This window comes from Labrus bergylta, chromosome 7 (assembly GCF_963930695.1).
Source record: "Labrus bergylta chromosome 7, fLabBer1.1, whole genome shotgun sequence".
NCBI lineage: Eukaryota > Metazoa > Chordata > Actinopteri > Labriformes > Labridae > Labrus > Labrus bergylta.
The window spans coordinates 22466418-22480088 of record NC_089201.1 but is presented as its reverse complement, the minus strand read 5'-3'; the positions used below and the strand labels follow the sequence as shown (position 1 = coordinate 22480088).

Genomic DNA, 13671 nt, shown 5'->3' with positions numbered 1-13671 from the left:
AGGCGAGAAAAAGACGAGAGACAGAGATTGGTGAATGCGAGTTTGATGGATCAGGAGACAACGTGCTTTCACTGCAGCGTCTGAGCTGAGTGGGTGGTTTTTCAACACAAATTTTGTCTTCGAACAATAAAGCAAGAACATCTGGTAAAAAAAAAGAAGGGCTACATTTGTGCTGCAGTTAGTTAACACACTTGCAATTTTTCATGCAATATGCTTTTCTATGATCATTTTGCCACAGGTCTCTAGCCTTTTATCCAGCCCATTAATTTGACAGATATTCACTTGAAGGGACTACAAGTGTTGATGTAGTACCTGCTCACACCTCTGCTTTGCCTTAGCAATTAATTTGTGATTTATTTTTAGGGCAGATGTCTCCAAGACATTGCCAGCGATTTCATTTTTTTTTTTTCCCCACAACTTCACACATCATATTAGCATGCAAGTGTGCACTGTCTCCGCAGCTCCCATTACCTCCATGACTGCTCCGTTGCATCATGAGATGTGCCGCTTTAATAACGTCTCCAGAAACAATAATGGCGGTAGCTCATTAGCAACATTTTTTAATACAGCTAATGACGGATATTTCTGCAGCTCTTTTTGTTCAGGTAGTCCGCACCAAAGCTTCTCCCCTCTTTCACCGTGTGTTGCTAACATATCAGCAGGGATTTCAGGTTGTCGTCGCTTCTGAGACAGTCAATTAAAGATCTGAGCTCCCCGTCAGGTGGAGGCTGTCGGGGAACATAAAACCAAACAGCTTGGATGATGTCTGTTTTCTTCAGCTCCTTTTACTCGGCGTCTGTACGAATGTCTGCATTCCCGCTGGAATGTGGAAGTGAACTGGAGCGTGAAATCAAATGGATCACACAGGGATGAAGGATCTTCTTCTTCTTCTTGTTTCTGTGGAGGTGGATGTAGCCTAGAAGCAGAAGACCCCCTGATCCAAAAACACCTGAACAAATCTGTCAATGAGTGAGAGGAGGCAGAGGTAGAGAAACGTAGGGGGAAATGAGTGACAGGGGACAGGGAGGAAGATGGGAATTGGTCCTAAAGATGTGTTTGTGTGTTTATGTGTGTGTGTGTAAGAGGAAGTGAGGGGTCATAAACGGCTTAGGCGGGGTGGAAAGAGGCACCAGGTGGTTGCTCTCTGGCAGTGTTAATGGCCTTTTCCCCCCCTCATCTCATCCCACCATGGTCAGACTTCATGCCCCCCTCCTTGTCCACTTCCAGAAGCTCTGCCACATCTGACACGTGTAACCAGCCAACCCACACTTGTCACAGAGGAAATGAATCTCTCTGTTTCCGTGCGAGACCCCTCCGAGTCCCGCCAGACCCTCCCCGCCTCATTTCCCTCTGCCCCCCCTCCCCTCCCCTCCCCTCCTCGCCACTCAGCCAGCTCGCTTCTGCTGCTGAGAGTTGCTGTGTTTCTGCTCTAATGAAGACTTTGGGAGGAGAGGCCATTTCACACTTGATTCCCTCCAACACCCTTGATACGTCTCAGCATTAGGAGATGGAGCAAAGGCTTTGGCTGCACCTCTGTTGTGGGAAACTGAGAGTGAAAAGTGAAAGTGTTGGTTGGTTCCATATTCAGAACAGACTTTGAATATTAGAGGAAGGAGAAGTGTGCCTCTCACACAAGCTCCAGCTGTGGTTAATCAGATCTCACTGTCTGTGTGTTTGTATTTATGAACTTAAATACAGAATTCATGTTGACGCCAGGGTACTTTGCTATGTTCCAAGAGGCTCCTGGGAAATTTGACGTCCACTGATTTGTAAGTCAATAGTTTGTTGATCTCTCCCCCCGGGAAGATGCGGAATACTCTAGCGCGCAGCAAATATGTATATCTGCTAACATTAGCATAATTATAGTTTATTTATAGTCTAATATTCTAAAACTTGGCAACAGCTTGAGAGTAAAAAAAAAAAAAAAAAACACTTCAGGTCCTCTGACATTTTTCAAAGCCCCACCGATCAAACTGTGCAGGCTGAAAATGTCTTTCATGATCAAACACTTTCACACTCAGAAACCTCAGAAGAGAGTTGGCAACTCAAAACAAGTAAGATGTTTTTGCTTAAAAGTTGGAGAGTTGTATTTGATCTTGAGTGGAACAGAAACTCAGTGTTTGTGTTGCCATTGTTCTGCATCAAGATTTGAGTTTGATGGTAATTTATGTGCAGTCTCAGATCACTTTCTGTGTCCTCATTTGAGGTTACAGAGGTCCTCGGTCTGCAAAACAACATCACAGCAAAGGTTCGCTTTGTGGCTGCTCTGGAGCTCTCCCTCCTATTACTTGGACCATTGAAGGAGTGGGAGTTTGAGCAGTGTTTGAAAATAGTGTAGTGTATTTCTCTTCTAAGAACTCCAAGGAATTGTCTTGAAGTGTTGATCAATGTAAATCTGACTGTGTATGATCTGCCAGAACAACCCCCCCCCACCGGATTGTCGATGGACGATTTGCCTCCCCTTACCCCCTTGCTCCCTATCCCTCTTCCTGCATCTTATCCCATCTCTCCCCCTATCCCTTTCCAAGCCCGGCGCAGTCTAGGCCTGTGAAGGCTGTTTCGTCATGAGCCGGGGATCCGGCCAAAGATTTCTGCCTTTTAATAAGGCAGTTTTTTAAGGTCTTTTTACCTGCTCTTTCGTAATGTTAACAGACAAAGAGTAAGGTATTTTACCTGCTTTTTGTAAAGTGTCTTGAGATAACACTTGTTATGAATTGACGCTATACAAAAATAAAAAAATGTATTTGAAAAGCATATCCAAACAAATTTCTCTGAATTTACCAAAATCTTCAGAGAACATACTGAATGCAGCTTGTGATGACACTGTTATGTCAACTATTGTTTACAATGTTAAAACTGAATGTTCAATTTTTCTCTTCACCCCTTCAATATCTGATTAATCTTTGCTCCATGAGAGGCGATGTCTAGTGGTTAGTTAGGGCACCTCATTAGTACTGACTGTTATCATGTCAGAACAAGATGAATCTCAGTAACTTGACTGATCCAAACCCCTGAGGTTACATTTGTGATCCAGATGACAGTCTGATGGACTGCCCTGACACTTCTTAAACTGCTGGTTAATATTAGCATGTGAACTAGCTAAGCTAAACTGTGGATGTTGAAACTTTATTCCAGCTGAACTCCAGCATGGTAGCGCTTTCATTACTAGAATGCAGATGATCGCAAATTGCTCAAGAAAATGCTACGACTGATTTCCTGTTGACCTTTGGTCTTGTTTTGACATTACAATGTATCCTCTTTTGAACACAGGAAGTGGAATTGTGTCGACTCAGCAGCCAAGAGAAACTGGGTCTAACTCTGTGCTACAGGACAGATGAAGAGGAGGATGTGGCCATCTATGTCAGTGAGGTGAGTAAATATCTTACCCTTATGATTAAAGACTTGAAATGTCTTGGGTTGAAAGGATTCATTTCCTTTATGTAACACTGAGTGTTGCATCCTCCACCTTGAGGAAGTGCTACTTCATACTTTTCACTGCAGAACTCTCTGAACGGAGTATCATATCTCTTTGATCTCTCCCCACTCTGCTTTGCTCCTGGAGATACTTTAAAAAATATGCCACATGTATCCACCTCCAGTTAGCTCTTCCTCCACCATAGCTAACACAGCTGATTAAAAAAACAATACTCTTGGGACAAGAGGTATGCATATTCTATATACAGTTTCCTTCTATGCTGCTCTTTGAAGTCCTACATTTACACATGCACTGTTAATAGAAAGAGACAATCATCATGGCTATTTAACCATATCTCAGTAAAATGTGTGAAAAACTGAGAGAGCTGGAATTTCAAGGCTAAATCAATTATGACATTTCATATTCATCTCACAATTCTAATTAAGTATTCATGTGAGAAAGGCCGCTTTTCTATTGGGTGTAGTTATTCAAAATTGAACTCTTATCAAACATAAATGATATTATTGAACAGTTTGGCATAGCTTTCGCTTTGTGATTACACTGCTGGTTTTCAAACGTGAAGTGCCTGCCAAGACATGAATCAAAGAAAGCTTTCAGGTCTTGTCTCATTGTTCATCCAGTCGTCTTAATACAGCATAAACAAGCACGCTCTGAAATACCTTTTAGCAGCAAAACTTTTCAATTTTTCTCCCAACTTGTTGCGAGACGAGAAATAATACTGCTCAACTTTCTCTTTGATTTGTTTGAAGTGGACTCGGACCATGCAAGGTGTTCGCTTTGAGAGCTGAGTGGAATATAAATCAGTGCGGTCTGTGGCTTCTGGCAGCATCTTTAAGTGTTTGCTCTGTGCAAAAGTAGAGCTTAGAGTTGTGTGCTGCATTTAGATGAGGTTGCTGAATGTCACTGTATAGACGATGCGGTCGAAAAAAAGGTGTTATGTGCTCTGATCGCGCATAAGTAAGGAGTCAGGAACAATCCAAGGTCATTTTAAAACAAACAGAAATTGCACTAGTTTGTCGCTCTTGATGAATGACCACTTTGTTTTCTCTCTGTGTTGTTATTAAGTGTATTTTTCTTTGTTTCCAATGTGTCAAACAGCATAAAGGCTAAATAATTCAGGAGAACAAAAAGCAGGAAAAAGTTATTGTCTCTAATCCACTGGCCCATCCATTTTCTAGACTTTTTAAATTCTATTCAGGGACAGGTGGAGCTGGAGCGCGTCCCAGCATCCACAGGGCAAAAAGCCAAAGTCCTGTCTGGACTGGTACTGTAGCTAGTCTATTACAGAGTCAACAGAAATACTCCTTCACTGTATTAATGGGATATTTAGAGTTTGTAGTTCACCTTCCTCCTCTTTTATATGTTTCCTCTACATCCATTTTATTTCAATGCTCAAACCTATTTGGAGAGCAAAATGCACAAGGCTGTCTTCACATATGCACTCCTGAGAACTTCAAGCAGTCTGCCCCTGAATCTTCCTGTGTTGCTTGCTATTTCAAATTTCAGTTGCTTTCAATTCAGGGTTTGGGTTGCTCGCTCATAACGGCACAAATATTGCCTTTAATATGCTCCCTTCCCTTCTGTCCTACCCCTAGTCCTGTCTAGTGACCTTCCTCCCAGTTTAATGAGTGCTCCTCTGTGTAGGAGTAGACTATCATGAAGATGGAGTGCCACAGCACTTCACCATCTCCAGAGGTCCCGCCTTGTATGAGAGAGTGAAACGAATGGCCCCAGACACCGATTGATTGGCCGATGAAAGAGTGTCCTGCCCCCTTGTTCACTGGCATTAGTTACAGAAGGGGCAGGTGCATCATGTACTGAGGTTGAGTTATGGGCTGTAGATGCTATAAGCAGAGGCTTGTGATATATAAATCTAGCCTGGATATAACAACCAAGATGGATACACAATAAAACTTAAACGATGAGAGTGGTAATTTAACTTCTTATGGCTTTTGTTACAGGCTAAAAAGAGTTCATTAAGTGAACGTGTAGCTACAGGAGAACATTTTGAATTCTAAGGTCTTTCCTTTACAGCAAACCAATGTTGCTTACATTGCTAAAACAGTCTAGACGTGTCTATCTCTGGGTTATGTCTCCACAAAAAGTTGAAACTGTTCAGACAATTTGTGATTCCACTAAATAAAAACTGTAAGTGTAATGGAGGCATACATTGTTTTTTTTCTACCTCCACACAGATCAGTCCAAACAGCATCGCAGCCAGAGACGGGCGGATCCGAGAGGGGGATCGCATCTTACAGGTACAGTAGAACACACACACACACACACACACTCTGTTTCCTGCTCTGCTAAAGATCTAATTTCATTCAACATTAAAACCTGCTTTTATTTTGTCACACCCAACCACTGTCTCCCAGCACGAGAGCCCATTCATTTTTAATGGCAGCACATTAAAAAGGCAGAACACCCCCCCGCTGTGACTGTTAAAGGGGGAGAAGTGCCCCCCTGGCTGTTTTAGTTACAGACTCAGCACCAACAGGGTTTTCTTTAGAGTTCTGGTTGAGGGTGGCACTGTGCTGCAGCTCACATCTCTTGTGGGGTAGCTGAAAGGCTCTGATTGTCTCTTATTAGCCCCCCAGCTTCATCTACAGGCCTGAGATTCAGAGACATTCTGCAACTGTGAGAAGAGGTAGTTGTAGGGCTGAGGGCTGGATAGTGTTGCCTCTCTGGGTAAGGCTGGTAATTATTATCTTTGTTTAACTGTGCTTCTAATTGTGAAGTCAAAGCAGCATTAGCACATTTCTTTTTGCCACTTGGGGGCAGTGAAACATGCTGAAAACAATATCTGACATATTATAACTTGATTTATTCATTATGGGAAACAGTTGCCATTTTTCACATTCAGCAGACTCCCTCATTATGAATAAAAGACAAGGTGGAAATAGCAAACAAATGTTGATACTTTGACAGTTTTTGCCAGGTTGTGTTCACACATGCGTCTCTCCTGGAAAATGTAGGTTCATTTTCAGGAATTCATCAGTAGCATTTATTTCAGCATTGCAGCTTCCTGATTAATTTAAGTGTAACATTTGCTTTATATTTATTTTATATCATTGAAGACTTCCTTAAAGTTGTTATTTTTTTCATCACTAGTGTCTCCTATAGGAAATATCAGGCCCTAAAGTTTGATTTATGTTAACTATGTTCATCACTTTGTCACTTATTGCCATCTTTTAGTGTGTATAGTGTCTTAAAGTGTGATCTAAAGGCAGCAGGACTTGGTTGAAGATCTCGAGTTGCCTACAGAGTTAATTATGGTGTGGTTTAAAATGTAGTTTACAGTGGGAGTATCAGGGATTATTCTAGAGTTGTTCCAATAACGATACCAGTATCTGTCATTCCTTTAATATAGCCTAAAATGCAGGGCAGTATTAAAAAGAGGGCCAGTAGCAATCCATCGAGTCATTTATTTTGCTCGAACAAAAATCTGCTTGTTTCTCTGGGACCCAAGTTTTCCTTTGTCAGTCTGCAGTGGTAGTACTGCCAATAGTTCACTGACAGTATGCTCAGTATGTTCACTAACTGCTGCCCAGTCTGCAGGCCAAGAAACAACGGGTTCAAAGAGAATCGAAAGCTCAATAGAGATGTGTTAATCAGAAAAGTTAAGCGTTAGTACCCTGTGTATTCTAGCATCATTAGGAGATCACTAATAATCATTTTTCAATTTTTTTTTTTACAGAATGTATCAGCAGCTTTAAGGTTTAAACGGTGCACATTTAGGGGTAATCTCTGATGCTAAAAAAGGGTAATGTTAACAGTTTTAACACTGACAAGATTGTGAGTCAAATGTAGAATAAAAAATTAAATTAAAGGTCTATAAATTGAAAAGCACACATTAATATTCTTTGTATAAAATGAGCATAAATCAGTACAACTGTATACAGTATTTTTAGTGGGGTAAACAGAATTGTAGTCTAAGGAGGAGTAACTAGTCTGCGAAGGCAATTGTAAGAAGCAGGGGGAGGATAAATAAGCAGTGTTGGTCTAATTGTCTTCTGGAGTCTATCATGTGCTCTGTGCCTGGTTTAAACCAGAGGAGGGTGTATGTGTGTGTTTGTGAGGCAGACCAGTACTCTGGCACTATTATCCACCAGTGACAGGGCCATTACTCTGCCTGCAAAAAGATGGACGCCCCCTGTCAGTGGCCAGTTAATTGTACGGCTAGATGCATGTACGCCGCCCGGTACACAACAGCTCCGTCGGCCCACGGCCACTGTCCCATTCCTAATCACCGTTGGGTCCAGATATGTATTAGGGAGCAGCACATAGTGTTTACAATTTCCTGAGGAAAAAACAGCATTAATGTGCAGTGCCACTTTTATTGTTGTACTTTGTTTTTCTTAAGGGCTTTTATTGGGAGAATAAAACTATTCTCTGTGTATTTATGTACATTTGAGTAAATGTTTGCTGCTTTGAAGCTAATACATGTTTGCTTGCTTGCTTGCTTCTGAATTAATAGGGAGTGTAGTAATCCTGTTTGCGTGTCATCTTCAGATTAATGGCCAAGACGTACAAGACAGAGAGGAAGCCATGGCTGCGCTCTCCAACGACGAGTGCAGGAACATCCTGCTGCTGGTTGCCAGACCTGAATTGCAGGTGTGGAAATACAACACACTTGAAATAACACTTTTCTCTGTTTAACCATTGAAGCAAACATATAACGTATAACATGGGGCCCACTGCTAACAAAGTAAAGCCCTGAACTTTTATCATTACAGTACATATATATATATACTGTATATAGTAGGGTAAACCTCAGCAGTCTGGGGTAGCCAGCCCTCCCCCTCTACACCACAACCTCTCCAAGTGGAAGCCACCACTGAGACACCTCATCATGTTTTATTTTTATGTAGCGCCACTGTAATTGACTTCCAACGCTAAGCCATAAAAGCTAATGGCATGCTAATGTGAAGTGAGTTCAGGCCCAAGGCCGATGGCGACTAAGCGGAAGAACTCTGCCGCAGTGCAGATGAGCCAGTAGCAATAGTAGACTCTTTGTAATTAAATGTGTCTCTCGGTAGTAAATCTGAAGTCTACAGATATGGATTCCATTTGGTTCGCATCAAGTAGACAAATAGATGATAGATGGTGTGGAGCAGATAGGTCAGAGGTCGCAGTGGAAAAGCCATTGAAGTGTATTGGCTTGATTTTAAGATAAGAACGCATGTTTTAAAAAGGAGGGTTGTTGTTTTGTAGGGCAAGAAGTCTGGTGCATATCAGTCAAACAATACACCCTACTGGTTCTTTCAGTTTCTTATTTCAAAACCTTTTCTTTCTTTTTTTTTTTTCACCAAATCCGATTTGGGCATCCAACACTTTGTTTTGGGACACTGTTACCACAAGCTTTAGGCCTTGACAAATAACATTTGCCCCTTTTCTTTCCCTCTTCATTCACCCTTAGCTGGAGGAGGACTGGTTGGACGATGAGCACAGTGAGTTCCTGGAGCAGCTGAAGATGGAAATGTTGGAGGAGCAGCAGAGAGAGGAGATGGAATTGGCTGCCTTACAAGAAGAGGATCAGGAGAATGAGCAGGTCAGACAGCAGCAAAACACATGCTTTACTATAACTGGATTAATGAGTCAATGGCAGAGCTTTGGTATCTGGGTAGAAGAAACTGTAGAAGCTCGTGTCTTTTCTCTGTTCAATGACAACATGGTCCTAAAAACAGATATTTTGTGAAGAATAGATCAAAGTTAACCTCCCCCCTGACTGACAGAGTGTAGAGCCCAGTGTGTTATGAATGTCATACCGTTCTGACTGACCAAAAATTGCTTTGACTGTTTCGGGTCATTAGTCACAGTCAATATTAAACAGCTCTAGCCGGCAGCAGTCAGGAAATCAAACTTTTCATTGACTTTCCGGGGGAAAACAGTGAAAACAGCTTTGCCCTTTGAAAAATGAGTATGAAATAATGAGTATGAATATGTATGGGATGGGACCAATGAACCATTTCAATTCCAAACATAGAAAAATCATGATTTAAAATTCTGTTTTGTTGAGAGAATAGCATGCTACAAAAATCCATATAAACGGAACTTCAAAGGCATGATGGAGAGGAAACAATCCCTGAAGTAGCAGAGCTGTAGAACACAGTTATGCACAACAGCATATGTAATCCTCCAGGATACTAAAGAAGTGGGTTTCACTTTTTGAACTCTTAATACAGCAGTTCGGATGTATTTTAGTTCTTCTCTGTCCTCATTCCATAGAAAGGCAGGTATAACAGAAAACACCGGAGTACCTTTAAAGTTCATCCCAACAGATGAGTCAACTACATAAAATAACTTAAAAGACATTTGCAGACTTACTACACATCCTTAAAATCAAAACAGTTTTAAACTACAGTTTTCCTTTAAGTAGCATTGATCGAATAGAAGTGGATAAATAACAAAAATAAGTGTAGCAGTTTTGCATGTGTTCAATATCAGAGTATTTCAGGAATGTCTTGTTTATGTTATTTCTCAGAGAGAAGAAGACGATGAGCCTACCTGCTCCACACTGCCTCATAAGGATAATGTACAGAGAATAAAGGACAGAATGGAGAGCTCAGAGCATAATGTCCTGGCACACATCCAGAGACGTCTGTCCAAGTGCCTGAGAGACAATGGGGACACACACCGTACCGGCTCCTCAAAACTGGAGGACAAAGAGGAAGAGGAAGATGAAGAGATGGAGGGTGATCGTTTCCAGCAGCTCTTGGAGCTGAAGTGTCAGATACGCAACAGTGGGGAGTACGACCTGTTCTACAGCCGCCGCAGCACTATTGAGTGCAGCGTGGGCGAGCAGGGCGGCATGCAGCACGAGTTACGGATGCTCAATGAAGAGCTGCGCAGCATTGAACTTGAATGTCAAAACATCATGCAGGCCCATAACCTTCGAAAGGGACAGCAATCTCCTTCCACGGGCCCCTGTGCACCCTCAACCAAAAACCAAAGCCTCAATCGAAGTGACCCCACCAGGGGTAAGCTGGCGGACATTAATGAAAGGCTGGAGAAATCTGACAAAGACAGCTCCAGTGCCTATAACACAGCTGAGAGTTCACGGAGCACCCCTCTAGCAATGGACCGCTCCCCGGAGCACTCACTCCAGAGGATGGTGAGTCTCACCAACCAGAGGAACCTCTGCAGCAGCCTTGCCACTGGCCCTTCACTTAGCCCAAGTCCAGTCCCAGCATGTCATGCTCCAGTCCCAGCATGTCATGCTCCAGTCCCAGGTAAGAGCACCAGCCCGGACCACAGCAACCCTGCAAAGCACACACCTCAGGCTGAGGAGGAGAGCAAGGGCGTTTTAAAGCCAAGTGCTTCCCAGATCCCTTACTTCTCTCCGTCCCACAGCTCCCAGCAGAGGCAGGTCAACATCCCAGCTCACGCCCGCCACTACCAGAGCTATATGCAACTGATCCAGCAGCGCTCGGCTGTGGAGTACGCTCAGAGCCAGCTCAGCCTGCTCAGTGTCTGCAAAGAGCCTCAGAGGCCAATTAATGAGCCCAAGATGGAGTGGAAGGTCAAGATCCGCAGCGACGGCACACGCTACATCACCAAGAGGCCTGTAAGAGATAAGATCCTGAGGGAGCGAGCCCTCAAGATTAAAGAGGAGCGTAGCGGGGGAATGACCACGGATGATGATGCAATGAGTGAAATGAAGATGGGGAGGTACTGGAGTAAAGAGGAAAGGAAGCAGCACCTGGTCAGAGCAAAAGAACAGAGGAAAAGACGAGAGTTTATGCAGCGTAGTCGCCTGGAAAGCTTGAAAGAGAACCCTCAGAGCAGCAGCGAGGGTCGCAAGGAAGTCAGCATCATAGAACTCAGCCACAAGAAGATGATGAAGAAACGCAACAAGAAGATTCTGGATAACTGGATGACCATCCAGGAACTGATGACTCATGGTACTAAGGCCCCCGAGGGAGCCAAGGTGCACAACGCCTTCCTTTCAGTCACAACTGTATAAAGAAAGATAACACACACATTCTACCCCATGCGGTATGTGATACTTGCCTCGTTCAATGTGGCGTTTTTATGAGGACATTATGAATATTTTTCACACTTTGTAACCCAAAAAGCATTTTGTAAAGATTTTATCACAGCATTTTCTCCATGATTTTCAACATCATTTTTTCACATCACTCTGTGGGAAAAGCATTTTTCTATGAAATGATGATAATTATTTTATTACTCAGTCAAAACATGTTTATCTTTTCAATTCTATTTTCATATTTATGTTAAGACCATACCATTATATAACTCAAAATAGTTGTATGAACATCCTAAGAAAAGTGTAGTATTTTTCTTGTGTCATGAACACGTTCCAGGTACAAAGTGAAACAGTTGGGTCTGCAGCCTTTCTCTTGTTTTCTAAATGTTCCTTCATTGTCAGATGTACTTATCTTTCAAAGCTGAAATTTATTACTTTCTCTATGTTGTTGAGAAGGAGTTAAAATTATCTGTGCATTGATTTCCAAAAAAGTTCAGTTAAAACGATGAAGAACACATCACAAGAGCTTCTAAGTATGTTTACAAAAATGGGGCTCTTAATCCAAGAGTACTGTAAAACTTGATCCTACTAAAATACTAACAGAATTACGAGTTTTCAATTCCTCAAACTAATTTGAAACAGATTGAAAAATATGTTTCACATGATAATGCCATATCTATTAATCAGGGCAAAGGATTAGTGTGGTTTCTGTGTACTTAAACATTGTACATTTTAAAAATGAGTCAACAAATTACCTTTCATAATATAATTTTTTATTATTAGCAATTTTATAAAAACTTTGAACAGGTCAATACCTCATGATGCATTCAAACTCTTGATATTACGTTTCCATAATTGGTTAACCTGATCTGATTCTTTTTACAAAGCTACAACAAAAACTTCGAAACAACACTTCAGAAGCTGCTACTCTGACAAGTTCATGGAAAAAAAATGACTCAGCAGACACAGAAAAACGGACTTAATTATTCTTCCAAACAGTTTTCCTAGATTTTTTGGTAAAGGAAAACAAACATCTCAAGAATCCAGAATAAAATTGCTCGTTGCCAGGGTTGCAGCTTTTTTGTATCGTTTTCAGCTTTGGATAAAGAAATATTTTGTATCCAGTTTTATTTTTGCTTAAAAATCCAATTTTTTTCTACATATTCGACAACAGATGGACCTTCTCATATCTTTTGCATACCGGTATTTTTTACATATTTTTGACTTTCCATACACCTTTACTCAGCATAGCCTTAACAGCAAAAACTCAATCAATGATGTGTTTGTGTTGCAGCTTTTCCATACACAAAGTGTTTCTGCATATCTCTGTGCAAGAGGCAGGTACTGTCAGCCTTATTCATACATAACCTAAAAATGACTCTAAGTATCAGGAAGAATCAACAAAACTTGTACAGTTGTTACCGAATTATGTTTGCAGTCACATTCAACTTGTGTTTGGGTGATTGCCACTGAGCAGGACTCAGAACACAGCAAATGGGATCATTGAAAACCTAAACTGCTGACATGAGAGGTTACCATCCATCAAATGAATTTATAGTTCAGCTATATGTACAGTACACTCATCCCAAAATGCGTCATTTTAAAGTGAAATATTGTACATTCGAAATTTTAAACTGATCCCTGTATTTTTTTTGAGTCGATGTCCATGGTCTAATTTTTGAGTAATGCGTAGTTGGGCACATTTGTAGCCAGGTGAAATGTGTGATAACGGTGAAAGAAATGATAATAAATTATTGTTTTTTGGTACATCATTGCAATGGGTTGGTATTTTTTTCATTCACTTTTCTGGAAGAGACCACATCTGCTGCTACTTGCAGTTTTTGCAAGCTAGGACTTACATGAGTAAAAAAAAAAAATCCTTAGTTGCTTTACAAAATAGTTCATATTGCAAATTTGGTCATTGTCATCATTGTCACTAATTTGGTCATCTGTGTTAATGCGGAGTGAACATTAACAAAAGCTATAGGAAGACATTCTGTGGCAATGACTAGTTTAGTCAGTTATACAAAAAAATGTGTTGAACAAGGACTCTCCTCAGAAATCTCCCCCCACCCCCTTCTGTGGATATGTTAATTGATCAAACAGAGGAAGATTTCAATTAAAATCACCTTCTACTTGGATGGCTTCTTGTTCATTAAAATGTACCAACCACTTACTCATTGCTATGGCCTTGTCATATGCAGAGGAGAGCGAGTGGGATACTTTGGACTCTGTGTTATCGTAA

The 13671-nt window shown here is 41.4% G+C and overlaps 1 protein-coding gene across 2 annotated transcripts in view; it reads left to right on the top strand.

The window, feature by feature from the left end:
• LOC110002721 (PDZ domain-containing RING finger protein 4-like) overlaps positions 1 to 13193 on the top strand; it is a 119780-nt gene extending 106587 nt beyond the window's left edge. For both annotated transcript variants that reach the window (XM_065957030.1, XM_020658386.2), the window contains 5 exons: positions 3271 to 3369; positions 5632 to 5694; positions 7949 to 8050; positions 8856 to 8987; positions 9921 to 13193. In XM_065957030.1, coding sequence (XP_065813102.1) covers positions 3271 to 3369; positions 5632 to 5694; positions 7949 to 8050; positions 8856 to 8987; positions 9921 to 11402 — 1878 coding nt within the window. In that variant the 3' untranslated portion in view covers positions 11403 to 13193. The remainder of the gene's footprint in view (positions 1 to 3270; positions 3370 to 5631; positions 5695 to 7948; positions 8051 to 8855; positions 8988 to 9920) is intronic.
• Positions 13194 to 13671: the final 478 nt, after the last annotated feature.